Source organism: Brienomyrus brachyistius, chromosome 10 (genome assembly GCF_023856365.1).
Source record: "Brienomyrus brachyistius isolate T26 chromosome 10, BBRACH_0.4, whole genome shotgun sequence".
NCBI classification, from domain to species: Eukaryota; Metazoa; Chordata; class Actinopteri; order Osteoglossiformes; family Mormyridae; genus Brienomyrus; species Brienomyrus brachyistius.
This window is the reverse complement of record NC_064542.1, coordinates 10,654,652-10,682,101: the sequence shown is the minus strand read 5'-3', so window position 1 is coordinate 10,682,101 and position 27,450 is coordinate 10,654,652. Positions and strand designations below refer to the sequence as shown.

Sequence of the window (27,450 nt, the reverse complement as noted above, 5' to 3'; positions counted from 1 at the left end):
CTACTTGTGTTGATACTACACCACGGCGTGGTTAAAGAGGTACCGATGAACACGCTGAATGCAAACGCAAGGTTCCGACTTCCCTAACTCCTTCTAAGTTTGCCGGAGGAAGGTATATGAAATGACAGTGAACAGATGGGAACTTGCCATTCCACTGGAGGGCAACGGAGCAAGGCGCGTGTACCTCTGCGGGGCTGGGGGGGGGGTGCCGGCACACATCTGTGCTGGGCCCTCTGGTGCGGCCTGCAGAGGTTTCATTTTTACATTTCAACATCGCGTTTGTGGCCGCCGGGAGACAGGGGTATAGGAGGTGTGTCCCTCTGCAGTCGGGCTTCCCAATTGTTTGATGACCATAGTTTTCGTTTTACACAAACTTCGCAGAGTGGTAAAATGGGCAGAGGGGGTCCCCGGCGATACAGTCTGTCAGTTGATTGGGGGGGGGGGTTTGCAATGTTTATTGCAGTTGATTGCAATGTTTTTGGATCAGCTCTGGATATGACATTTTATTTATCAATATGGGCCAATTCCGTTGATATAGACCACGGGACAGGTGACGACTCCACCCCAGTGTTCCAGGCCGGGGTTGGGAACCTCGACTGTAAGACGTCATGCTGCATCTCTGCCCTCATACAAAAGCACAATAAAAGTAAGTGAAGACCAGAGAGGAACATCGACGCTCCTTATACTCACTAAATTACAACAATAGATTTGTTTAATACACAAATTAGTGTGCTGGCGTTTGATTCGGCACTGGGCTGGCAGTTCTCTGGCCTCTTTCAGCGGCACTGAAGCATGACCTGGTGTTCAGACAGACATTACAATAATTACAGCCCCAGTGAACAAAAAGCCTCGCTCACCCAAGCCTGGCGCAGGAAGAAATGAGCTGCCAACTGCTTCCAGTGCAGAGAAGCGGCAGGCAGTGCACGGGGGCACAGGGTTCCTCAGCGGGAATGCGGAACGAGGCGTGGGTATATTCCACACAGCTGCTCCTCAAGGCTGTTCCAAATTTCCCCCCCCCCCCACCGGCCTGCTAATGTGGGGTTTCATCACCGAAAATGTCTCACTTTGTGAGTCATGTTGTAAGTACGCCTAGATTCTCTTCAAAAACATTCGCAGTGATGCGTTTTGCTACAGTTGGTCTGTTTAATTAATGTGAAGTCAATAAAAGCACGGTCGGATTGTTTTGTATTACCTGGAATCCTAATGACACAACAAACGCATGGCGCTAAAATTCGGCAGGGGTCTAACACATCTAATAATCAACTTCAACCGTGACTGTTTATTAAGGTTACCCCCCCCCCCCCCGACCCTTCCACTCTCTCTCCTGCCAGTTTCCCCCAATGGGGCAGTAAGCACCTGCACATTGACAACATTGCATAAAAAGAGAGAAAACGATCCGCTTTGTTATTACCCATCTAAACCCACATTAGAGAGAATCAGGGGGGTTGTTAATGTTCTTGCTTCCTCAGAGTTTTCCCGCACTTTATGTTTCTATCGCAGATTTCTGAGTTCCTCGCTCAAGGGCCGTCGTACCTCGCCATCCTTACCATAGTAATTATGACGCGGCAGGAAGGTGCCTCTGGCCCTGCAGTCCAAAGAAAAGCTCTTCAACAAGTTTGGGACTCATTGCTGTCTAGGGGATTTTTTACCCTCAAGTAATAACAATAAAAAAATATTAACTCACTAAACATCTGTCCTTTATGCATAACACACAGCAGTCCAACTTCTGGTACATAAAAACTATTCCTGTCTCTCCAGTTCACTTTAACCCCAACTGGCCGTTTTATGAATTCCTATCTCTCTCTCTCTCTCTCTCTCTCTCTCGCTATGTTTCTTCTAATTAATTTTCAGTTTTAAAGGTAGGAATAACATAAAGATTTGCTTGGGGCTCTTTGCATTGTTGTCCCTGGTAGAACTTCTGGTAGGTGTCTGTCTTCACCTGCTCATCCCCATGCTGTGACACCAGGCCTGCCTTCTCTCTCACTGCTGTGTCACTTGCTCGGGCGGGACTGGGAGTGGGGGGGGGGGGGGGGGGCGGGTGCATGTTGTTAGTTTTGAGTGGATGCAGCTGCGCGCACTTTGCACACCTGCAGCGCTGACAGAATGACCAGGGCAAATACAGAACTTGGACACGCAGGAAGTAAACTGCCCCCTCCCACCCCCAGTCGCCACTCACCCCACATTGACATATCCAATCACATCACAGGAAAACACAAGGCAGAGTGTGCCTCTAAGGGCGGCCATGTTACATGCCCGACAGACAGTGTAGCACCGCTGGGGGGCACACAACCCAGCTGCAACCTAGCCCCCCCTGTTACAAGCTACTGCATCTTATCCACTAAGTGCTATCCCATCATTCAATGCGACAGTGACGTATCTCCACAGCCCCAACTAACAATGGACCAGAAGCACCCAGTGCATCAACTGGCAACTTTCTGGAGGCATCTAATTTCAAACGTACTAAATGTCAGGAACAAAAACTACGGGGAGATATATTAGTAGTATGAAAATTTATACCTGCACATTTGCCAGCCTCTACTAATGGGTCTCTGCTAAGATCATGCACTGGATTGAGGCGAGTTTTCACTGTTTTTCACATGTACAGTGGATTTTTAACCTCTCTAACCAGGGAGCACGAAATGGAAATAACCAGCTTCAGAAAAAGTATTCCAAATATAACAGAAAGCAAGGCAGGTATTTTTTTACACATTTTAGTGAATCCAGTGTGTGTTGCTCTGTGCTACTGCTGCCCTTCCTCTGACATCCTCACTGAATCCGGCTCATCGCCCTGCCTGATGTAGAACTTTGCAGTATCTGGATGGTACAGTCCCCTTATTCGAGTGGATTGTTCATAGGTTTATTTAAATATGTCATTATTTATATTTATGTGCTACACCATAGGGAGTCCAGGGGAAAAGGTATTTCAATGCACTGTGTACTTCTTCACTGATGTGTTGACAATAAAGAACTTGCGAGTCTTGAGTCTTGTTTAAGCCGGTCTCCTGATCTCTGCTTTCTTTCATTTACTTTATGACCAATTTATTTTAAAAGCTGCCTGATTTTCACTGCTGCACTTTAGGTGGTAAGTCACAACTTGATCAAGAAGCGTCACAGATGAATGAGAGACGGTGCCGTACTCGCTGAGTAATTACATGGTGGTGTGTGCATCCATTTTTTTAATGGTCACTGTTTTAATGATTTTATTTCTAATCCATGGCCCATGACTGCCTAACCGGGCCTGTATACAGAGTGAGTTTTAACATTTGACTGGTATTTAAATGATTTAGTCAGGGTCAGTGTCATGGGGGGGCATATCTTCCCCCCCCTCCCCCAAATGAGCCATTATGCCCTTCCTGAATGCCACCCACCGAGTCTTTTATTGTAATTTTATTTTTTATTAAAGATGTACGTGCTAAAAGAAGCCCTGTCTCTCCAAGGGATGTGGTTCCGGAATTTCTATGTACCCAATGCAATCCCCCCCCCGAATTGACAACCTGTACCATCGCCGCACCCCCACCCCGTGAAAATCCTGATCCCGATCTGTTCTGCTACCAGAACTGGATTTACTTTTTATGTGGTGTGAATACATGTAAATGTGTGACTGAGTGAGTGAATGATTGAGTGAGTGAGTGACTGAGTGAGTGAGTGAGTGAGAGACTGAGTGAGTGAGTGAGGGACTGGGTGAGCGAGTGAGGAACTGGGTGAGCAAGTGAGGGACTGGGTGAGCGAGTGTCTGAGTGAGTGAGTGAGTGAGCGAGTGGGTGAGTGAATGAGTGCTATTTCCATGTGTCTGCATGTTTGCATATGTTTGAGAGTATCAGCTGTTGCCATAGAGACCTGATCTGACAGATCTCATTGCGTCAAAATCCCACTCAGTTCTCTGTTTGTTTACACTTTTCGTTCTGTTTGTTTTGAGAGATAGCCAGTTAGTCAATTACCAGCTAAGCGCTTCCCACAAAGCCATCTCTTCCCATGATTCCCTGCCTCAGCCATACCAGTGACAACACAGGTCTCCTAGTACCTGTCACTTAGTCCTCTTCATTCCTTATTTTTTGTGCATCACCAGATTCTGAATATCCCATTAAAAGGTGTTCTGGTTCTTTCGTACTGCTTTATATGCGAGCAGTCAACCTTGAATCAAGCATTTGAGGGAAAAACATGTGAGATCCCCCTAAATAAACTTAACATTAAACAGAATAAACAAAGAAATCCTTAGTATACCCCCCCCAACACACACACACAGATACACTGTTAGTTCCATATCAGCAGCAAAAAAAAAACCCCAAGGGGCAAAGACCAGACAAGCAGCTCCGACAGCAACATTAACATTTTCTGATACGTGATTCTTTTATATTTGTATGCATGAGATGCACGTCGGTGCCACAGGAACAAATCCGACGCGATCTGAGGCACCGTGAAATTTTCAGGTTCGTCAGCCCCTGATACACAGTAATGGATGTTTAGATTCAACGGATCGCACAAACGCTGGGACAAGCCATGTGCAATGTCTGCTTTTCATTCCTTTAAACACAGGACAGAGAGCAAACAAGGTGAGATTACAATAGCTTCTATACATTGTTGTCACGTTAAAAAAAAAGACACACGACGTTCACACTTAAAAAGGCAAGATAAGACAAACTTTATTGGTCACAGGTAGATGCAAAGTACAAATAAATAAGTAGTGTAAAACGAGTGCAAATACAAAATAATTCAACAGCAGCCTAATTATGGCTCCTTCATATAAGGCAATAATTTAGCTCACGCTATGAACTTTGTCATTAAAAATGAAATCGCTTCCCACAGGTCGAGGTGACCTTTAATCCCCATTTCATAATCTCGCTTCTGTTGTTGGTCTGACTGTGTATTTCTGGCTAGAGCCCTTAACATTTTCTTGCTGTACTGAGACTGCGATCAGCCCGACAGGCCAGCTCCGACATCATCTGTAACACTTTGTGTACACCATTGATTGACCAGTACTTCGGAGTACAATAACACATGCTAATTTGACGTAACATTTTCTGTATGTATGAAGGGCAGTTAACAAGCTAATACAATATTGGAAAACAATCTAAGGACAAACTAGTTAAAATAACTGCCGAGAAAGGATATAATAGGTGCGCTGTGCAGCTTAGAAATTAGGGATCTTTGCCCATATCCTGAAGGTCATAGGTTCAAATCCCACAACCGGCAGAGCAAGCTAATCCTGGCTCAAGGTTCTGAACCCCTATTGTTTGATGGATGCTGGCTGACACTGATCTTCACTTGTATGTCACTTTGGACAAAGTATGCATATATATGCCTATATGTATTGCTCACCTATTTATATTTATAACACTTAATAACGGTAAAGTGACTGGTCTGTTACCAGAGCACATTCTAAATACATTCCAAGGTTATATGTGTATTTTGTGGAGTCGTGTGAAATCTATTGTGTGCATATGTATATTTCTTAGGACACTCTATCCTTATGACCCTCTGCTGCGTAAATGACTATACAAAACGGATAGATGAATGGAATAAAAGTCTACATCGCCATCTGGTGGGTAGCACAGCAACTACACCTTATGCAAAGCCACTAAAATTAGACCAAAAATTAGACACCTCTTCCCCTCTATTTACAAGTAGTTCCCCTTTGAAAGGTATGCAAAAGTATTTTTACCGAACAATTCCAATTGTTTATTGGTTTGTAATTAACTCAGTTATTTCCAAACCATGATAAGTAATTTAGAATTGCAGTTGGCAGTTACTCTATATCACTAAACCCATTTCAGGTTTGGAATTATTACAGAAATACACTCTACCATTCATAGCCATTTGAAAAAGCATACAGCCAGTAGACTGTGTATTCTCATTATGGTTGGGTTTAATTTGACCAACATGAAGAAATTTTACATAGATCATGTTTAGAAATGATCTTCATATCCCCCCATGGCAATCTGGCTTAGCTATGCATGGACCCACTGCGGCACCATCCGCTGTGCTGAGAAGGTTATTGGCAGCAAACTACCCTCCAGCGAACATCTGCCCAATTGTAGGATGAGGAGATGGGCAGCGAAAACCACCAACAGCCAACCGCCCCATAAACTAATCACTTCTGAAACTCACTTCTGGCAAATGCTAGCAGTCTCTGGGAAGCAGATGAACACTCTGTTCCTCAGAGAATCTCGCTCAGGGCTGGTTGAGGCTCACGTGACACACACACACCCCCCCCCCCCCCTCCATTGTCTGACATGTGGGAAATCACGTACTTCAAATCATATATTATTACTAATATGTTGTCATACTACTTTTACATCTTGCCACACTCTTCCCTCACTTACCATACTCTACCTCATTCGCTATATTCAGTTTAGTTCCATTTTATTTGTATAGCATATTTCCACAACATTACATTGTCTCAAAGCACTTCACGTTATCCCTGCCGAAAGCCCCCAGTGAGTAAGCCAGGGGTAACAGTGGCAAAGAAAAATTCCCTAGAAGGAAGAAAACTTGGGAGGAACCAGACTCAAAGGGGGAGCCCATCCTCCAGGGGCCGGCAGAAGAAGTCAAATGAACAAGATGAGGGCAGGCCGGAAGGGAGGGCAGGCCGGAAAGACGCCACAGGGACATGGGAGGGCAGGCCGGAAGGGAGGGCAGGCCGGAAAGACGCCACAGGGACATGGGAGGGCAGGCCGGAAAGACGCCACACGTAGTGGAGGCATCACAGGCAACAGGGTGGACCCTCCCTCACTTGCCATGTATGGCTCATTGGGCTACGCCTCTGTGCCTGTGGTCAGAAAGTCACAGGTTTGAGACCTGGCGGAACAATCACATGGATGTGGGCCCCTGAGCAAGGCCCTTAATCCCCAGCTCTAGGGCAGCTGCATGTTAGCTGACCCTGCACTGTGACCCCCAAGCTGTGGAGAGCAGGATGGGGTTAGTGAAGAGAAGCATGGCAATGTACCTGTACCAATAAAGGATAGTTGTTGACTTGTTTAGTTTTGTACTCTCCCTTACTTGTGCTTGCTGTTCTCCACCACTGTGACCTCTGACATGGCCTGATTGACTGTTTTTCATGTGACAACAGGCACCATGACACTTGGCCCAGTTGCTCAGTGCCATACCCAAGCATGATCGTCTTCTGGAAAAATAGTCTTTTGGAAAAACACTTGATCGTAGAAGAACACCTCACGCTTTTGAAGGGCTCCAAACGGATTAAGACACTGAAACGAACCCACTGTTTTCTCATAGATTCAAGAGTACATCTTGTTATTTTCTTGTGTCTCATATTTCTGTTTCTGTTCTTTTATATATCGTACATTAAACTGAAATCTGGGGAAGTTGGTGGTGAAGCCTGCGTGGGGGGGGGAAGCACCCCCTTGGAGAATCTCAGATGCCGCCTTACATCCTGACACCTGACACAGCCTCGTAGTTACTGAACCTTCCACTGCATCATCACCACTATCAGTCTCTGACATACAAATACTGATAAAACATTCTGAGCTGCATTATACACATATACTACCTCCACTCTGACCATGCTACCTACCAGTCCAATCCCATCCCTGTTTTGTCTTTCTTTGTGTTCACTGCCTCCTTCTTGCCCTCACTGTAGGCACTGTGTACACACTGCGTGTTGTTTGAACACAGCACTGAACAAACAATAACAAACAATAACCCCCTCCCCATACAAGATCATTCTGATTGTAATGCCTATCTGATGAAGATCTCTTTTAATCAGGCTTATTGCAGACCCACTCAATAGTGCAAGAGAGAGAGAGAGCATAGATTTTTGTTCTTAGAAAGAACAACAAGGTGCAAGAGATTTTAATGAAATAAACAACGTTAAGTATACTGGTGCTGTAGACCACTGTTTAGTGCCATAAGCTCCATGCTCCCTGCATTGGATAGAGGCATATGGAAAATAGATATATATTACTATATATTACTTATATTGACGGTATAAAGTACACAGGTTGCTTGTACTCGGTATAGTACTGAAAGCAATTACAGCCAAGTGCTTTGGTACGTGTCTCTGTCAAGTCAATCCTCGAATGTCCCACTTTCTGATTTTTAAGGCACCCCAGTGTAGTTTTTGCTTTCTGCTTTGGTTTGCGGTTTCCGCGAAATGAATTTTTCAAGTCTTATCAAGGAAATGCTTAGATGGGACCGACCCTCCAGACCGAGCGGCTGGCGAGGGTGAAAATCGGGGGTGGGATGCCACTGCTGGTCCGACGGCTGTGCAAACGCTACAGAAAGCAACAGCTGAGATGCGCAGGAAAAAAAACTTAAAAGCACAAAGCCGTTTACTTACCGACTTACCGAGGATACGCTACAATTAAAAAGGTTGCATAAGCGATTCTCGAGCCTGAGCAATCCGGCCGAACAAGACGTCACAGATGCGGCCCTAATATTTTCGCAAGCCAAGCATATAGCTCTTCTTATGAAATTCTTCACATTGTCCACATATATGGTCGTGAATATATGTGTTTTATGTCTGCATTTACTGCATTATTACGATGCGGGCAAAATTCAGAAACCCATGAAATGAAGCGCATAATAGAAAAAGAGAGCGAAAGCCAAACAGCCGCTGCGTTTCATTTTATTTCATGATAAACAACAGCTCCTTTGATTAGCTCCAGCGGTTAATGATAATCTAATTGTTGACGCGAAGAGTATTAACCGGACCGTAGAAGCCCATTTGCCATCCGGTCTAAAATAAAAAGGCTGCATTTTGAATCACCGTATAAGAGACATGCCGCTTCGCCTCACATCCCTAAATCAAGAGAGGGTGGGGGGAGGCATGACTTTTAGGGTGGGGATTGACGCTTATAGCCCTTGCCCTCCATATCGTTCATTGGACAGATGCAAATAATCAATAAAAGCTGGTCTAGAGCAAAAGTTTAGCTTTTCTGACTATTGCACTAACGTCATTTGGGGAAGAGTTGTTGAAGCGATTATAACTCCCCAGGCATGATGGAGGACGGGCGGACACAGGTGCGTGAAGCGCTCTGCTTTCAAATGGACCTGCCCCGTCAGAAGCAGATGCCCCCCCGAGCGATTATTCACCTTCTGTGCTTTTCCATACGCTTCAAAAATGTAGATAAAGCGTTTTATTTATGGAAATGTAACCGATCCACGCATTGTAGCGTGCAGTTAAATGTCTGGTTTGTGTAAAATAACATTAGGTGCGTTAATTGCGCACACGCGAAATTAGATTGCGTATGTGGGCCTTGTATTTTGCACTTGTATATAGCAATGAGTATAGCTTTTATACTCATTTTCATAGCTTAAGTTATATTTGATACGGTTTTAGGCCTTCAGTAGGCTAGTATAATTATATTTAGTCTAAATATCTGTCTTTTTTTTAAAAATCTTTGATTTTGCAGCACTAATATTCCTGCCGACTCCGTATGTTTTTGCTTCAGACTTTGTGGTTTTTCCCCTTGCAGTTGGGACTGTTTTCCTTTGAATTTCCCAGACGCGTAGAGCTTCAGCGTTCGTCCATCCGAATTCTCAGATTTTTCAATTGTAGGCAGTACGAGTTTTTCTCTCTCTATCTCACACACACACACGCACACAAAACTAAATAATGTAAACTTGTATATAACCCCCGTGTAGTTCATATACTCTGAACTACATAGTTTACAGCAAACAGTTCCTGATTCCAAGTTTCGTTCACCTTTGAGAAGGGCAGTAGGAGTTATTGATAAAAAAAATCTTTTTTATTCCAACTACAGGAAGCAGCCCCCTCGCCCCCCAAACCCGCTGCGGACACGAACTGAAACGCGCCTGTTTTTCATACGTTTATTCTCCGTAACTTAGATAGATGCAGCCGCAGTAGAATGTAAATATTTTATGAAATAAAGCGCGGTAGAAACTGCCTAAAACTGGAGGAGGTCGCGACTTATTAGTTCTAAGACGGAGTAATTGGTGCTATATGCCTACATCTCTTTGACAGTCCGAGGGCGTAACTTTGGGTGGTTATTTGGGGGGTTACAGCCCCCTGTAATTGACGCCCGTGGACAGGTCAATAAATGAATATGGCAACATTAAGAAAATAATGAACATAAGTTATGTAGATAGTAAATTCTAGTCTTATTGATGGGGAGGGTTTGTTGCAAATGTTATATTTGGCTGCAAAAGTTCAGAACATCATAATCTAAGTTGAGATATTAAAAATATCTTCGTACCACTGCTGGTGCGCTACAGGCACGATTATAATTTAAAAACCCACGCGTTTGCGGGTTAGTAAGAAAGACGGAACCAGCGCATACCACATTTCCAAAGTAACCTTTTCCTCTTTTAATTACCATTTCTATGGTGCAAATTCATATTGTTAACTTGCAGTATGTGTTACGTATACTCATTTTTACCCAAATGGCATTATAAAAATGCTCATTATTTTCAAGACGTTCCCAACAGTGATGCAGATATATGCTGTTTTTTGTGTCTCTGAAGGTGTTGAACCCAGCGAGTATTTCTTCATTAGAGTCCTGGGTCCAGAAGACGGCGGTAAAGCTGGTCCAGATAAATGGGCAGCGAAAGTACGGGGGGCCGCCGCCCAGTGAGTGCCAGGCTCGGACTTCTATAAATCTTTTCTGAAGTGTTTCAGCGGCGCGAATGGATAGCGGGCCTTGAATTATTTCGCTCATAATGATATCACGTAATTGAGCTGACATTTTTAGTTGCGCAGTTTCTCCTTAGTGTGATGTCACTAAGCTGGGCTGCCTGAATTTAGAGTAAAAAAAAGTCGTAGTGTGTTAGAATACCATGGTTCAGGAAATGAATATGCAGTAATGCTTCGCCCTACGTCAGTAATGGGTTCCAAACGGCACGACTTAAGTCAAAAAAGTACTTAATACGAACCCCCCCTAAAAATCAGTACCAAACACCAGGTATATAGGACAATATTTGGTACCACTTTACAATAAGGCTCCCTTTTGCCAGTTGTAAATGGTAGTAACTCATTAATAAAAAGAAAACTGTTATAACTTGTTTAAAATTGTCTATTAATAATAATAGCGTTACAACCTAATTAATAACCAGATTATAAACCATTCATAAACGCTTTATATGGGTAGCCTTATTGTAAAGTGGCACCCAGCATTCTTTCATTTATAAGCTTCTGTTTGAGTTTATACATTACGATATATTATTTTTACATATTTTAATGTCGCCTGACCGACATAAGGTTGCGTAAACCGACTTAAGATGATTTGTATTTTTTCCACATACTGTATTTTTAACAAAATATTGAGGGAATGTCAGATTCGACGTATGATGAGGTACTGCTGTACACATTATGGATAGTAATATAAAGAGTTATGATTTTAAATAATTGTGAATGTGTGAATGCTGTTTGGATGTAATGATGACATCACCGACTGGGCAGACTGGACTGGACCGGCGCCAGGGCCTGGATGTGAGGTGTTCATCAGCCAGATCCCGCGGGACATCTACGAGGACCGGCTGATCCCGCTCTTCCAGCAGGTGGCGCCGCTCTACGAGTTCCGGCTCATGATGAACTTCAGCGGGCAGAACCGTGGTTTTGCTTACGCCAAATATGGCAACCCGCTGCATGCCGGCGTTGCCGTTCGCACCCTCCACCGGCACGAGCTGCAGGAGGGCGCATGCCTGGTCGTGCGGCACAGCACGGAGAAGAGGCAGCTGAGCCTGGGCGAGATGCCAGCCGGTGTGCAGCGTGAGCAGCTGCTGCAGGCGCTGCGTGGCATCGCCGACGGCGTGGAGAGCCTGACCCTCCGGCCCGGGAAGGGCGGCGGTGTCACTGCTGTGGTGCAGTACACCTCGCACTACACTGCATCCATGGCAAAGAAAGTGCTGTGTGAAGGTAGGAGAGTGCAGGATGTAGTACTGAGGCCCCAAAGCGGAAATGGGGGGGGGCGTGTAGCTCAGAGGTCATTCAGCAAAGCCCTTAATCCAAAATGTTCTTTGATTGTCACTTTTCATTTATTTTATGTCAGCGTTCAAGAAGAGGTTTGATATCATCATCACGGTGAAGTGGCAGACCTTTTCTGGGAAGTCCAGGCAGGACGTGAATCAGGCGAAGCTCTCAGCCTCTCCCCCACCAGGCTTTCCCCAGGCGACCCTCAGGTCTTCCCTCCTTCCCCCCTCCCTTCTGGATGGTGGCCATCGCTCGGCCCTCGGACAGTACCCCTCCCTGCCCCGGCCAGCCCGCCCGGGCAGAGAGGCACTCCTGTTCGGGGACGCCGTGGCCTTGCTGAGGAAGGTGTGTGACATGCTGGATTTGGGGCCCCCGTTCTACAGCACGCAGTACCTCTGCTCCAGCCCGGAGGGCCTCCTCTGCTTCGCCTTCAGGGTGCTGATCCCAGGCGTGCCGCTGCCATACACAGGCACGACCCGCGTGCTGCCAAGCTCCAGCGGGGGCGCCCAGAGGCAGGAAGTGCAGCAGGCAGCGGCCGAGCATGTCCTGAGGTCTCTCTACCAGGCTTGAGATCCCCCTTTTATTACACAACCTGAAGGTTGGTGTTTTCTTGTTTTAATTTTTTTTATATGTTTTATTTAGCAGAAATCTTTGCGTCTTTTGAATTGTGGAAAAAAATAATTAATAGTTTTTACTTTTGAGAAAATGTACTGAGAACCGTATATATGAAAAATGTGGGTGTGATCTCTCTTTGATTACTAGGGTCATGTGTTTAATTTTGGGGGATCTCGTCTGCTTCTCTTTTCAGCTGCATGCTTATCACTGCCTTCTTTGTGTGTGAATGATTTTATTTCACTTGTGGTTTTGCACTTAATTTCTTTTGGTTGACTTCACATTCACTTTTGCAGAATGTTCTGATGTGCACTAATTGATGGCTGGCTTTTGTGTTTGACTCGTTCTTGTATTAAAATGAAAAATAAGATATGTCTGGTTGTGCGTGTGGACGGTAAGTCGGGGAGCACAGAGTGCAGGTTTCCCAGTAATATCTAAACTGCCCCCCAGCCTGTCTCGTCAAATCAATCACCGGTAACTGGCTCAGTGGAGTGCTGAAGTGAAACAGGATATCTGCCGGAACCAGGGTTCAAAACCATGAACCACACACATTTTAGTGCTTTAAAAAAGAAACCACCCAACCCTAGAGAATGGTTTAGTGGAAAATTAAACCATAAAAATTGAGAGTTTATAGTTATGACCAGGGCTGTAAATTAGATTACACTGTAAATGACTTTGCACAACAGGCTGGATTATAGAATGTTTATTTTTAATTCCTTTTTCCAGTTGAGAGAAAACATTTCAAAGTGTTGAATCTGCATGGATGCAATTCCTATAATGTTTCACCATGAAGTTCCCATTTTACTCACCACTCATTCTGAAGACAGTTCTGCATTGGTCAGGTCACAGAAAACGGACGGAAAGAGATTTTAAATAGGACACCATTTTATTTATAGGACTGATTTTAAGTAAACAAGTAAGGATGTGAGGTGAGCTGTGACATTACTTCAGCTGGAATGGAACATCTGGTTTTGGTTCCTTTAAGGTACACAGACTTTAACAGGAAGGGCAGCCTAGCCGTTAGCTGTCAGCTCTGTTACTGGGATATCGGGTGGAAAGACTGCGCATCACTTCAGGTCCCAGGGAATCTATGAATTAGATCGTTTCTTTATTTCCCCCACCAGCTCTGCCCGTGACACGTCCACCTAGAAATGAGAGGTGATGTCAGTATTAGGCTGTGATCGTAAACGAGAACATTACTTTGTCCTCGTTGCTTCAGTAGTTTTTACTGTTGGGTATCAGTACAACGTTAGCATCTTCATACGTTACTTAAACAGAGGGCCCAGAGTACGGTAACGGGCCCGGGCAGCGGGGTACCTCTTCACGGCTGGTCACCGTCCGCAGCTTAACCACCCCGCCCTTCAGCTCCTGCTCGCCGATGATGGCCACTAGGGGGATGCCCGTCTCCTCACAGTACTGCAGCTGGTTCAGCAGCTTGGGATTCCTCTTGTACATCACTTCTGCCTACGACATGGACACGGGATGCTGAGCCGTTGGCCGGCGAACCGCGGAGGACGCCATCACGCCGCGCGGTGCGCTACCTTCACCCCGGCTTCCCAGAGCTCTGCTGTGAGCTTCAGCCGCTCCTCCAGCAGGTTCTTCTGTGCCGACGCGACCAGCACTTGCGTCTCCGTGGTCCGTACCTTCTCAGCCTGGGAGGAGAGCGAGAGAGAGAGACCACCCCTCAGTTCTGTGCTCCCCATTCTGAACGCCGGACAACACATGTTTCTCCAGAGATGAACCAAATTTCTAAAGTGTCATGACGCTCCCCGGGAATCTGCATCTCCATCCACACCTCCCGACTCAGGTCATGAAACAAGCTGTACCCGTCTGTCCCATAACCACTGAACTACACAGTTAATGTTCCACCTTTTCAATAATGCTGTATTAGATTAGATGAATGTTTTTGATCCCAGGGGGAAATTCTTGTGCCCACAGCAGCAAGTACATAGGGTGCAAACAAAAATACATACAGTGCAAAACATACAAAGTGCAAAGACAGTACACACAGTGTACAAAACAAGTGTGCTGCAAAGTACACATATAGAATCGAGAAAACAAATATTGTCAATTTGCACATCCCACATAGCTAGCTGTAGGAGACGGTACATGTATTCATACCGAAAATCTTCGGAAGCATCTTTTGGTTCGGTAGATATGTTCCAAACGAAAGCCGCAAATGCAGAACCTTTGTGTGTTTGTGCGTTTCTCCCGAACGACATTCGGAAAGGGGCAGATGAAGCCGTGCTGCTATGCATGTATGTGTACCTTTTAATGTGAATACAAGTACAGCACAGGTATTTAAATACTGCACCGTAATAGATATTAATTTTATGTTTTGTATTTTTTTGAGACAATATTTGTGTTGCACAGTTGCAATACGAAGCTGAAAGCTGCTAATGTGAATACAGTACAGATCGGGTACAGTTAATTTTCTAAATGTGCACCTTAATGGATATTTTATTTCCTTGAGAATATTTTGATTTCATTTTAAGTGAATTTTAGTTTTGCATTAGCAGGTTGCAGTTGTATTAAGAGACTTTTAAAGAAAGACAGTCATACTTTGTTCAATAAACCACTGTTCAATAAAGAAAAGCTATTTAGTTTCTTTTACCGCTGCTGTACCGAAAACGTACCGAACCGTGACTTATCTTTTGTACTGTTACACCCCTAGCTATCCATTCCTCACACTCTATTAATATTACATTTTTTTCTTCCTATATTGCACCATCATGTCCTGCATTGCACTGTGGTCTCCCCACCTCGCCAGCAACCCATGCACCCTCCCACAACTGTCAAAAAGAATCTCATTGAATTCCCCAAGTACTGCAAGATTAAGTTAAGTTGACATACTGGACATTCCTAACTTGCTGTAGGTGTATCACTGTAATCCGCTACTGAAACACCACTTCATTTCAAACCAGAAATTACCTATTTCCTATTAACCTAATAACCTATTCTCCACTCAGAAATGCAGGTGTTTGAAAACAAACCCATAGCAGCTCACTATTTCATTTTTACTCATTTATCTGACATTTTCTAATGTATGCGTAATCCCTGGGATTTGAACCCACAACCTTGGCATTCTTAACACAGTGCTTTACTTCTTGAGCTACAGGAGCACACGTCCCTCTTCATAAGAGGGAAAGTCCTACCTCTGCCTTCTGCTCCATGATGGAGAAGATGCGCTCGATCCCGATGCTGACGCCGACACATGGCACCTTGCGGCCTTTGGGATCGAACATGCCCACCAGGCCGTCGTAGCGTCCGCCCCCGGCCACGCTGCCCACGCTGACGCCCTCTTCACCGGCGCTGTCGTTCTGTTGCTGTGCTGGGACGGTCGAAGCCAGTGTAGCCTCGTAGATCACACCCGTGTAGTAGTCAAGACCGCGGGCCAGGCTGAGATCAAACAGCACCTAGGAACACCATGAAGAGGATAGAGGACAGCTTTTAAAAAATTTAAGTACGTAAGCAGTCTTTACACTGACTATACTTCCCTGCAAAGTTGTTGTTTCAGTTTGTTGCAATTCTAACTTCTCTACTTAGCAGGTGCTTTTATCCAAAGTGCAATACAACTAAAAGCATGGTCAGACAGTCTCTGGAGCAATTGAGGTTTAAGGGCCTCGGCTCAGGTTCCCAACAGCGACCCTGGGATTTGAACCGGCAACCTTCTGATTACAGCCACACACACCGCCCTGCACAGTCATCATTCCTCAGTCAATCTTCACTAGTCGTCCCCATGTCCCCCACCTGCTTACTCGCCAGCCGCTGAACTTCCTCATAGCAATTATGCGCAAGAGAATCTACCAAACCGTAACAAACGATGGCAAGTCACCTAATATAAATCACAGCAAGGAGGATTATAAACATCAAGTAAACATCAAGACTGCACAGAAACTCATGACAAGAGGGTCATGTCAGGCTTGTAATCAGTCCGCTGGGCCTGCCTGTGCTTGCGTCAGATGGCTTGGAGCCAAGTGCAGTCATTCTCACTGCGTTTGCAACCTGGTAATTACCACACTGCCATTAAGGGGCCCCTGGTCAGATTTACGACCTGTGACAAAGAACCATTTATCTATCAAGGTCAGCAGGGTCTACAGAGTCACACACGTTTGAGTCTGCAGTCTATGGGATGTTATTAAGGCTGGTTCACTCTTCTCGGCACTCGTACTAGCAGACGTGTCCGTTTGAATGTTTATGACGCATTTTATGTCACTGTGCGACTCCACAGACAACACCTGCTGCACTCTAAATTTGTGTCCGCACAGCTCTGAACATCACCAATTTGCTAGCGTCCACTTTAAATACCAACATGGATGCTTTTGACGGGCATTGGGGTACTTTGCAAAACCTAAAGACTATTCACAAGGTAATTATGGACATAAACATCACTGCTGTGGTACATGTGCAGGGAATATCAGAATAATTTATATTACTGGTAAAACTATAAAGACAACACAATGTACACATGTGCAAAGAACGTGGCTTGATCAGAAGTTGAACGTTTCCATGTACGCATACGCAGAGTGGATAGTGTGCTTGGTGTGGAGATGTATGAACCAGCCTTTAGTGTGAAAGATCTGCAGGTCTACAGCACCTTACTGGGATGCTTTACATCGCTGTATGGAGCAGCAGTTCACAGGTTACAGGAAATGTAAACATGAAGAAACAGAATAACGAGAGACAGGGAAAAAGCAAATACACTGAAACCAAACGCATTTGGAACCCAAGGTAAGTGGCACTAACTGTTCCATCACATTAAACTCGCACCTACCTAATTATGTGGGAATCAAACTTCATATAACTGAAGTCCTTTAGTATAAGATGTGCACGTCAAACTGGCCCGAAACTATGACAATAAAGAGCCTTTCAAAGCTCAGGTGTGTTCTAAAGCGTCATGCAGCCATTTATTCAGGCGATTTCACTTCGCTTGTCTCGTTCATATAAGGTAACACATACCTGATGCGTTCTGTAACCCCGAATGGACCATTTCTGAAAGGCATGTGCTCATTGTGCCAATTCCCCCGGTGCTGGATTTCAGAAGCCAGACAAAAGGCACATTTCTCTGCCGCCTGACACTTGGTGAAAGCCTCGCTCTGCCCGAGACATGCCCGCACCCCGGGCGTCACCGCCTCCATTCTGGACTCCCGCCATGTCACATGACCTACCTTTGTCACCTTGAAGAGCTCCAGGTAGCAAAACAGCTGCTTCATGTCTGCCAGGCCAGCACAGGCTTGCTTGCTCTGGGACATCTTAGGGTCCTGTAACAGCTCTTCCACCAGCTCCATTCTACCTGAAAGAGAGAGAGAGTGGAACATTGGCTGCCTGAAAATGTGTAGAGACCCAGTTACAGGCAGTCCATGGGTTACAAGCCAGATCCGATCCCTAAGTCAGTCTAAGTTGAATTTGTAGGCAGAATAATAAATTATTATTATGCATTGTATTGTTATCATTAATCAACCATTATTATCAGGGAAGCACGTAACTGTTACGCACGTAGGTGTAAACCACGATGTGTGGCAATTTCTTGTCGTAGCAGCACAAATGAGTATTTATTTGCATTCGCACTATGACAAGAAATTACTGTGCATTTTAACCTTTATGTGGCTAATTTGTTCTACTTTTGCAGCATAAAGGACAAAGTGCACAATGAAAATTTTTTTTGTCAGAACTGCGGAAATGCACATAAAACATGCAGTTGTGCTACTACAACGAGAAATTGTCGCACGTCACTTTATACAGCGAGTGCGTACTTGAGTATCGGTTATGTGGTTCCCTGATTATTATTATACAGCAATAATAAAAGTAACAGTACTGTAGCTGTGCCTTGAGACAGCGAACCAATGAAGCCGCACAATGTTTTCATGAGTATCACAGAATAGTGTGTACGTTCGTTATTACGAACCATTATATTTAACCAGAATTTTTAATGCAATAGGCTTTATGGCAGTCCATTCGTAAGTATGAATTGGCTGTTTGGAGGTTCTTAACCAAGGAACTGCCTGTATACTGAGAGCAGATATGCTGGTAGCATGACGGTCATACTCAATACATCCTACCTACTTTAAACCCACATTAAACCCTGTATAGCACCATTGTAACAGTGTTAAAATATAAGAGAGCCATAGTCAAAAGGCACAGTGCTGAGTAGGTCTCTTACAACGGTGGATAGTTCAGGTGCAGAGTGTAAAATTCCAGACCAAGGTTTTGTTTCAACCAAACAGTTGCATATAAAAACCTCAGTCACAGAGTCCTCAGCTGGGTGGTTGAAACTAAATCTTGGTCTGGATTTTTAATTTCTGGCCCTGAACTACGCAATTCTGGTCTGTTATAACTAATCTTTTCATGACATCTCAAATGACGTCTACTTCCATGATACCACTTACAAGTTGCAGGAATTACACTGTATCATGCTAGCCTCATTCATACATTAAGCATCCAAGGAAAAGCAAGATTCTAACCTTCTGATCTAACAAGCCCATTCAGTTTATTACCAAACAGAGAGGTGACTTAAAAAAAAAACAGCCTTGGTTCAAGTAAGACTCACCTCGCTTACTGACATACTCCCCAATTTGGTCTGCTACCTCTGGAGCCAAACCTTTCTCATTCACCATCTCGTTCTTGACGTCCTCCCAAGGCATCTAATGGAAAGAACCAGGATGCAACCTAAGATAAGGCAGCTTGGTCTACATGCTTCCCATCTTACCCAGAAAGAAACAGGTAGACTTCCAAAGATCCACAATCAAAAAGGCAAAGCACACCTGACAAACCAGTATGATGGGAAACACAGTAAAGCCAGATCCAACCTGCTAAGCACCCTCTATTCAGACATGTGCATGCTGAGTTCACCTTGTCCAGTTTATCCACTGTTGAGCAGATGGTGCGGAATTTCTCGTCTGGTACGCCACAGACCGCAAACATCCCGTCAAGAATACGCCTGTCATTGACCTGCAAAAGAATGCTAGATGTTACATCAAGTACCAGCTCCCACACATTCAAGCCCAGCTCCCAAGCCCCCGTCCATCGAGGAACAGCGGTTGGAAAGATGACCACGCTTCTAAGAGATAAACGTGGAACAGATCCATTTTATGGTCTAACCTTAATGCAGAAATCTCCCAGCTGCAGGTCACTCAGGATCTCATAGACGATCTTCAAACACTCGGCGTCAGGAATCATGGCATCGTATTGCCCTGCGATGTCAAAATCCTAGGAGCCAATGAAAACAAGTCCTCAGCAGAAGGTCAGATGTTACGCCGCCTAAAGGATAAAACAATCTGCAGATAGTATCATGGGGAGCATGGACTGCTGGAATCCTGAACCAAGCCAGGTGGTGAAGTGTATAACTTGCTGCTGATAATGCCTGCTAAAGAAAAATAATTACCAGTGATCGACTAATACAGTACTTCTCAACCCAGTGCTCGGGGACCCCCAGACACATGGCAGGGACTAGTAAATCAGCTGGCTGATACAGTCGAACCTCGGTACTACGTACAAGACGGGATATCAAAAACATGTACGTTATAAGCATAGAACGTTGTAACCACTTAGTGCAAGATGGATGAAAGAACTCACGAAATATCCATGTAAATGATAAAACTTTAATAGAACAGACCCTTAAATTGACTACAAAACAAACGAACACATTATTACTTGTTAAATAATTCGACAAAGCTCATTTGGATCCTTGAAATTTTCCTTAAATTACTCACGATTACTTGGTGCCGGCCGGCAATAAAACGGCAACGAAAACACATAACGGCTGGTCAAAATGGATTTTTAAAATAAACATTCGCATCCAAATTGGCATTTGGCCTGAAAATAATAATGATATTATGATATTAAATCATAAAATCCTTTACTTCCATTATTATTCTGAATTCACAATTACCGGCATGACCAGTATTTCACAAGGTTTAATAAACAAAGAATACGCACATAACACTTAACAAGCCATTACTACTCAGTCCAATAATGATCGGTCAAGGCAACTCATTTAACGCGGGAAGTTACAACGCAATAGACAAATGTGCATTGTCGGGCGAAGATCAGGTAGATACAGGAAGATGTAGCGACACAAGTTGTGGTGGGCGGGGAGAGCGCTGTACGTTGTAACGACGGTTAGTTTTTGTATTTTCTCTAGAAATTTGGATGTTGTATCGAAGTTTACGTTGTAAGGGTGTACGCTGTAAACAATGGCTGCTATTGGAATAATACATATTCTAAAAACGGGAATTAGAAACCTATACATTGAAAAGGTGAAAACGTATCCAGGGTACGTAGTAACGAGGTTCGACTGTATATAGAAATATGATAGGCAATAAAGACACAGAGGTTACTGATAAAAGCACTGTTCATGTGGACTGGTCTTAAAATATAGCGATGATTCCCGCAATGTTAGTGATCCACCTGTATCAAGAGACCATTGGTTAAGAGCTGGAGACAGACTTGCTGCCAACCAGGCATCGGCCTGAGTGGCAGGAAACCTAGATTTATTTTTTAATGTCCATGAGCAGTTTAATTTAGGCTACACTTTGTGTGTATAATGAAATATCAAAGCGTTTACATCACTGTCCATCGTATTCAGGTACACAATTCACAAATGCAGGCTATAATATCAGCGTTAGCCTCCTTGATCTATACCATAGTTGGAATCTGTATGTATACAGTTTTGATAATTACAATTTTGAGAAGTTGATCATTTTATTCAAAATAAAAAAGCACCTGTAGCGTTCGCGCAGAACAGCAGTTGAGTAACAATAGCACCTTTAAGCCTCTGCGTTCCTTCTAAGGAGATTCTCCTCAACACTCTGGCTTGCTCACTGGGGGCTTTGGGTAGGAATAATGTAAAGTGCTTTGAGATAATGTAAGGCTGTGAAAATGCACTATACAATTACAACTGAATTGAAGTGTCACATTATATTCAAAGGGCATTCCAATATATGTGTGACATTAAAGATGCCGGTAAATTAGAACTGGCTGGGCTCAGTGATCTTATCTACGACTGCTGACAGTCTTCATTTCGGCTTCCTCTGTGCCAGCATCCACTCTACCACCTAGCTTGTCAAATGAGCTCATCAGATTTTTGTATTCACAGCCACTACACAAAACCTCCCATTAAACTGGAACATGGAGTTGCTATTAGATCTAGGACTAATAACTTCATGAACTGAAACGGGGGAGATAAATGGGGGTGTCTCTCCTTAATGTATTCAAATTTCCAGTTTAGCTTCACTTATCACAATCTTACACATCAGTGCTTTTAAGATTCAATGAGGCATTTCATTTAAATGCTGTTAAACATCGTCCGGAAGAAAAATGCAGAATTCCCAACTGTCCGCCACATTGGCTAAAATCGAAAGACCTTACTGTTAAATCCCAATAAATCAGTACCATAATGTCCAGAGAAAATTTTTTAAAATGCTTATTTTTATGGAAAGACTATAAAGCCTACATGAGTAAAGGAGACTGCTGGACTTTTTTTTTTTAGGTGTGTCGGATTGGATTATGAAATGATTATGCGTCAATATTTTGTTAACATAAAGCTGAAAAGTTGAAAAATGAGCATATTTCATTGCAATCCAATATAGACCATTACCCACACTGTGTGGGCCGGTGTGCATGCAGATTTTTGGGGTAACCTGTAGGTCAGCTGTTCAAAACCAGGTGTGGAAACTCTTCAACCAATCAGTCCACTTATCAGTAATCTAATTAGGGAGTTGCAAAAAAATCTGCCCACACAACAGCCCTTCCTGGGTAAGACTACCAAGCCCTGCTCTAAATCAATGTTTCTCAATCCGGTCCTCAGGGACCCCGTGTTTTCGCTCCCTCCCAGCTCCCTACCAGTCAGTCCACATTTTTGCAAAACAAAAGCAAAACCATGAACTGCCTGGGGCTCCTGGAGGGCTGGTTTGAGAAACGCTGCTCTAGATTGCCACAGCGGCAGTGGCCCTTGGAAAACCCATCAGTCGACGACTAATCATCATCGATATCAATCATAAACGGATAAGGCACAACACGGATTTCATTCTCACCAAAAGAGGAACAAAGTCGCACAAGGGGCATCTAACAATCCACCTAATGTCTGCCAGGTCCTGCTCCCTGCGATGTGCCACCCTGCAAAGCTTAGGTGCATCGCTAATTTAACACACCCGATAACGGACAATCAGGCCCTTCAGCAGCATCTCCGCATTAGTGCCAGCTATATTAAACAGCAGATTATCTGTATCAGGTGTGTCGAGTTAAGGTCGACTTATTCTGAGTTAATTCGATGCCCTAAGCTAGGTGTAACCGTGAACCCTACGCTGCGGCCTGACTGCACCTCCCCAGAAGAGCAACTACACGTCACTGCGATGCAGACCAGAAGAACCGTTTGTGTTCCGCTTGGTAGCATTCATTCTTTTACGGGAGTGAAGAAAGCATACGTCCCAGGTGTACTTATATCGCTGACTGAAACTGAAGTGCTATTCATATCTAGCATTAAATACCCCACCCTAGACATCTTAGCTACAGGTCTACAAAACACTCCGGATGGCAGTGCCAGTTTCACTTACCTCAATTTAGTTTGATACAATAATTTGTACAAGACTAAAAGAAAGTAAAAAGTAATACAGACTAACTTTAGAAGGGAAAATGCATAAACAGTGTCTGTAGAGGCTAATTTCCCTAAATGTGTCTCCGGGATGTTTGGAGCAGCACAGAAATAACCAGGACTTGATAAATGGAAACTGTTAAATGTTCCCCCCCCCCCACCCACCCACCCCGTTTCAGTTGCGCAATTCAATAAATGAATATATCGAAGGATGGGAAGACAATAAACGCTACACCCAAAACTCTGCTTTAGGGGTGTAATTGTTGTGTAATTGTTTAGGGGTATAATGCGACTCAAACACACCAGCGCAGAAGTGTAAATGCTCACAATGGTGTAGGCCGCTTCCATGCGGAGGGATAAGTCAGCCTCTACGTAACACGCAAACGTGCTTTTAAGGTAGGCTGAGAAGCAGATGAGAAGAATCCCAATGAGAGCTACCACAATGAGAAAGGTTTCTAGCTGAAAATGAGATTAGGCGACACCTTAGGTGATGCCTCACATTTCCACTCCACTTCCACTTCCACTCCATTTCAGCAGACGCAGGTGGAGAACCGATGGCTAAAACGTGACAGAATGGCGGCAGTTCTACCTACGCATTGATAGAACTCCCTGTAGCGCCCTCGTGTCATGGCTGGGTTGTCTCGCCGGTACACTTTGGCAATGTGGTACCTCTTGATGTTGGTGATCTTGTTCATGGCAAGGTAGCGTGCAAAGGGCACCTGGATAACATCTCATTAAGGAGAAAAGGCCAGTGCATATTTGGCTCCCAGTAGTCTCTAACCATCAATCTGTAACCCTGCATGTTACAGTCCTTAAATTAGTTCCCAACACTCAAGCAATGCAACTAACCGATCAAAGGCAGGTTAGTCAACAATAGGGATCACACCTCAACCTGAGACTCAGTCCATACTTCAGAACATCTACTTCTGGTACTGAGGGGACAGGGGTCCAAAGGATACAGTGAGATCATAGCGCAGAGACAGCAGCTCTCCACCCTGGTCCTTCAGGTCATAGATGAGCTTGGAGTCTTCACCATACTTCCCCGTCAATGTTTCCTACAACAAAACATCTACCAAGTCAATATGCTCCAGTGAATCCGGTGATCTGCAATCCGCTCTTCCAGAACGTACCTTCAGCTCAAAGACAGGTGTGTCGATAGTTTCAGCTCCATGGCGTTTGAAGCAGTTAATGATGATGTTGAAGACCTTTTCCCGAATGGCCATCTGCCTGGGATTGTAGTCCCTGGTGCCCTATCAGCACAACAGAAGAGAGGTCAATCTCTCAACATATTCACCTCAAACTCCACACTGATTTATAATGGGACGCTATCTCACAGCATTCTCTGGGAAACACTCCCATCGTTGCTCCAGCTAAACTCACCTTAGCCGTCTTGAGCACAAAGGTATGTTTGCAGTCATCTCCGCCCAACTGGGCCTTGAGCTCCAGGAGCTTGGCAACTTCCTCATCGATCTGTGGGGCACACAGGAGGCACAGAGATGACTTTTGGCGAGCAGGCATGGGCTGGTGCATCTCACATCCAGGGATACAGAACAGGCTCTGACGGCATTATAGCAATGTTTACGTTCAGGGGATTTTCATATCAGAGTAACAGCGGCAAGGCAAAATGTTCATAACAAGTACAAGCAAGTCCGTCCATCTTCCAGGACAGTGTTACGGGGGGGGGGGGGGGGGGGGGGGTTCAGGAGATATGGAAGACAACGGAGATATGAGATACTGAGATACTGATATATGAGATGAGATATATTTAGTGTGGTGACTAACTATGGCCAGCAGGGGGCCCCCAAATCCCAGGGGGCCCATGCAAATGCGTGGTTTGAGTGGTGGCAAAAACTGCTGGGTGATCCTGAAAGTGATGAACACCACCAGCAGTTTTATAGAACTTTTCAACACATTTGACAAACAATTTCTATGAAAGAATTGCAAAGCATGATTTAAAAATCGGTATGGTAAGTATGGTGGCTCAGCCCAAAGACATGCAGTTAGGTTCATTGATGTCTCAGTTATCTGTAGTGTGGGCAAGTATGTGTAAATACACCCCTTCTTTTCACACTGGCAAACAGATTCGTATTTCAAAAGCTTCCTTTAAACATACCCCCCCAAGCACTGCTCCCCGTGTGCTGAATTAGCTGCCCCCTGCTATGTCACACTGTCACGTATGAGTTAAATGCAGCTGACGCATTTTCTTGTTGTGCAATGTGTGCTGTGGCGTGTCAACAATGACAACAAAACCACTTTCACTCTGACTCAAAAACAGACCACACCCCCTACACAAACACCAGCACGTACCTGTGAGACAGTCACCCCAGAGAGGTTCCGGAGCGGCCATGAACACCGTCCGCGTCCATGTGCAATAAGTCCAGTGATCAGACGCATAGGAAACATTCCCAATTTATTCATATTCCCAACGGAGAAAAATACAACCATCAAAAATGTTCACATGCACAAAGTTAGGGTGGTACAAACGTTCAACACCCCATATATCAATTATAGGGCATAAAATAATCCAAAGTAAAAGGCCATCCGTGGTACAGCAGCGGTGAAGGGAAGACAGCAATGATGGATGAATCCCCCGATGATGAAGATACACCAAGCAGGAAGAACAGGAGAAAAGTGATCAGCAACCCTAGCAGTAGAGGGTGTATGTGAGGCATCACCACACCACAGGGGGGCAAGACAACGAGGGCGAGCAATCAAATCTTATTTAGGGAAAAAGCCGAACACGGAACTAACAGCTCATCAGAACCTAGGCTGCCTGATCAAGATCGATCAATAACACCAGCTCCCTTACTTTCAGCAAAACCCATAAAAACATCACAAAAAGCATTCGAGGTGAGCATATTAAGCCAGTTCACTACACAACGTGCACAATGCTTAGATACAAGCAGGACTTTGAGTGTTTCCAAAGAAAATACAAATAGTAAACCCAATGGTTAAACTGCATAATAGGGCAATGTTAAAACAAACCCTGAAATTAGACCTTTAAATTTGCCGATGTTATCAAAATAAGAACTGTAAATGTTAATATATAGACACTCGTACTCAAAACACAATAACGTATGGTCAGGTTTATGTTATTTTGTGCAGTGGACATTCCGGAAACGTCTGCATTACAGGAATATTGCGTCAGATAATGACAGGCGCACAAGCGCATAACCCCTCATGACGATTGGCATCACATTTCGCTAAGTGTAAATTCCGTCATTTTAATGTATTTAACTACAAACTGCTCATAAAACATTCGCAGCACAACTAACTATATGACAATGACAGGTTAGACACCTAACGCTACGGCTACAGACACAGGCTTTCGACCACAAAGACGTATCTAAATAAATGACCGTTATCTAAATAAGCAGATACATTAGATTAAGGTATGCTTATAGCTGGCTGTTAATTTGTTTAATTACAGTTGTATATTAAGGATGTTATCAGCCCATGACATGCATTCAGCTATGTGACGATCACTGACTAGGGCCTCATTCACTGTTCCTACATGCTAATGAGCCGCACGGGCCCTAATTATCTAACCCTGGATTTCTGCTTGACGACGTTCATATCGGAGGTCGGCGCTGCCGCAGACTGACCTGTTCTTTGGCCGCCTTTTCAGTCTTGAGCTTCCTGACCAGCTCTCCTTGTGTTTTGATAGCTTCGAGCAGCTGTGCCTTATCCGCCATGATGCTCCCCCGAACTGCGCCGGTATCAGCGCGGAATCCCCCGTGCTACGTGCCGCGCGCACCGCTGACGTCTCACGCCTAACGTCTCCCTGACTCCTCCCAATGAGGGCGGGGCCGAGGCGCTGGCGCGTACCACGTGCTGCTCTGAGGCGTATCGGCTGTCCGCAGACTTTGTAAAGGAGTTAAATATCAAATATCGGTTTATCCAGAACACTGGGTGAATTGGGATATATTGGGGGATGCTGGTGCTTAACATAAACACCTTAAATTAGGTACATGATTTTAACCAAGCATAGAATCTCAATACTCAGACACAGCAAACTCCAGAACTACTAGCACACGTCATCAAAATCAGTGGAAAGAAATGTATAATATAAAAAGGACACATAATTATTCAAATTATGATAAACATTAAAACTATATAGGTGATGGTAGAGTGGTTAGCACTGTTGCCTCACACCTCTGGGCATGGGCGTTGTTAGGAGTATTTTAGCTCCGATGCCAACCTCCCTTCAAAAAATAAAAATAAATAAAAAAAATCAAGCCCCATGTAAACCTGACGTAGCCTCAGCTCTTATCAATAGCTAGAAACTCCCCTGCCTCTAGGATTGGAGGTTGAGTCTCCACCATCGCTCCATGTGTGAGTAATTTGCACGTTCTCCCCTTGTTGT

The 27,450-nt window shown here is 44.4% G+C and overlaps 2 protein-coding genes across 4 annotated transcripts; one reads left to right on the top strand and one right to left on the bottom strand.

The window, feature by feature from the left end:
* The first annotated feature begins 8,770 nt into the window (after positions 1-8,770).
* On the top strand, positions 8,771-12,868 carry dnd1 (DND microRNA-mediated repression inhibitor 1). Of its 2 annotated transcripts, none has more exons than XM_049029213.1 (4): positions 8,771-8,976; positions 10,441-10,546; positions 11,473-11,830; positions 11,964-12,868. In XM_049029213.1, exons 2-4 carry the CDS (start codon positions 10,514-10,516, stop codon positions 12,452-12,454), a joined length of 882 nt encoding a protein of 293 aa, XP_048885170.1. In that variant the 5' UTR covers positions 8,771-8,976; positions 10,441-10,513; the 3' UTR covers positions 12,455-12,868. The 2 variants fall into 2 exon arrangements, with proteins under 2 accessions (XP_048885170.1, XP_048885169.1); XM_049029212.1 differs by having other exon boundaries at positions 11,375-11,830.
* Positions 12,869-13,184: 316 nt separating this feature from the next.
* On the bottom strand, positions 13,185-26,849 carry hars (histidyl-tRNA synthetase). 2 transcript variants are annotated; one of them, XM_049029204.1, is made up of 14 exons: positions 26,690-26,826; positions 25,392-25,728; positions 24,465-24,554; positions 24,215-24,334; positions 24,044-24,139; positions 23,678-23,803; positions 19,595-19,702; positions 19,346-19,444; positions 19,044-19,137; positions 17,665-17,789; positions 15,652-15,912; positions 14,038-14,148; positions 13,814-13,960; positions 13,185-13,641 (listed from the first exon to the last, which is right to left on the bottom strand). In XM_049029204.1, the coding sequence occupies exons 2-14, from the start codon at positions 25,527-25,529 to the stop codon at positions 13,585-13,587; spliced, it is 1,572 nt and encodes a 523-aa protein (XP_048885161.1). In that variant the 5' UTR covers positions 25,530-25,728; positions 26,690-26,826; the 3' UTR covers positions 13,185-13,584. The 2 variants fall into 2 exon arrangements, with proteins under 2 accessions (XP_048885161.1, XP_048885162.1); XM_049029205.1 differs by lacking the exon at positions 25,392-25,728 and having other exon boundaries at positions 26,690-26,849.
* Positions 26,850-27,450: the final 601 nt, after the last annotated feature.

What these genes read in the sequence shown, in the direction of transcription:
- dnd1 (XM_049029212.1), top strand. Translation starts at nt 8,953, where the DNA reads ATGATGGAGGACGGGCGGACACAG. An exon ending in GTACGGGGGGCCGCCGCCCA is followed by an intron (nt 10,547 to 11,374) that starts GTGAGTGCCAGG and finishes CCGACTGGGCAG; the next exon opens with ACTGGACTGGACCGGCGCCA. An exon ending in AAAGAAAGTGCTGTGTGAAG is followed by an intron (nt 11,831 to 11,963) that starts GTAGGAGAGTGC and finishes ATTTTATGTCAG; the next exon opens with CGTTCAAGAAGAGGTTTGAT.
- hars (XM_049029204.1), bottom strand. Translation starts at nt 25,529, where the DNA reads ATGGTTGTATTTTTCTCCGTTGGGAATATGAATAAATTGGGAATGTTT. An exon ending in CTCTGCGCTATGATCTCACT is followed by an intron (nt 23,804 to 24,043) that starts GTATCCTTTGGA and finishes GATGTTATCCAG; the next exon opens with GTGCCCTTTGCACGCTACCT. An exon ending in ACAGGGAGTTCTATCAATGC is followed by an intron (nt 19,703 to 23,677) that starts GTAGGTAGAACT and finishes ATTGGCTCCTAG; the next exon opens with GATTTTGACATCGCAGGGCA.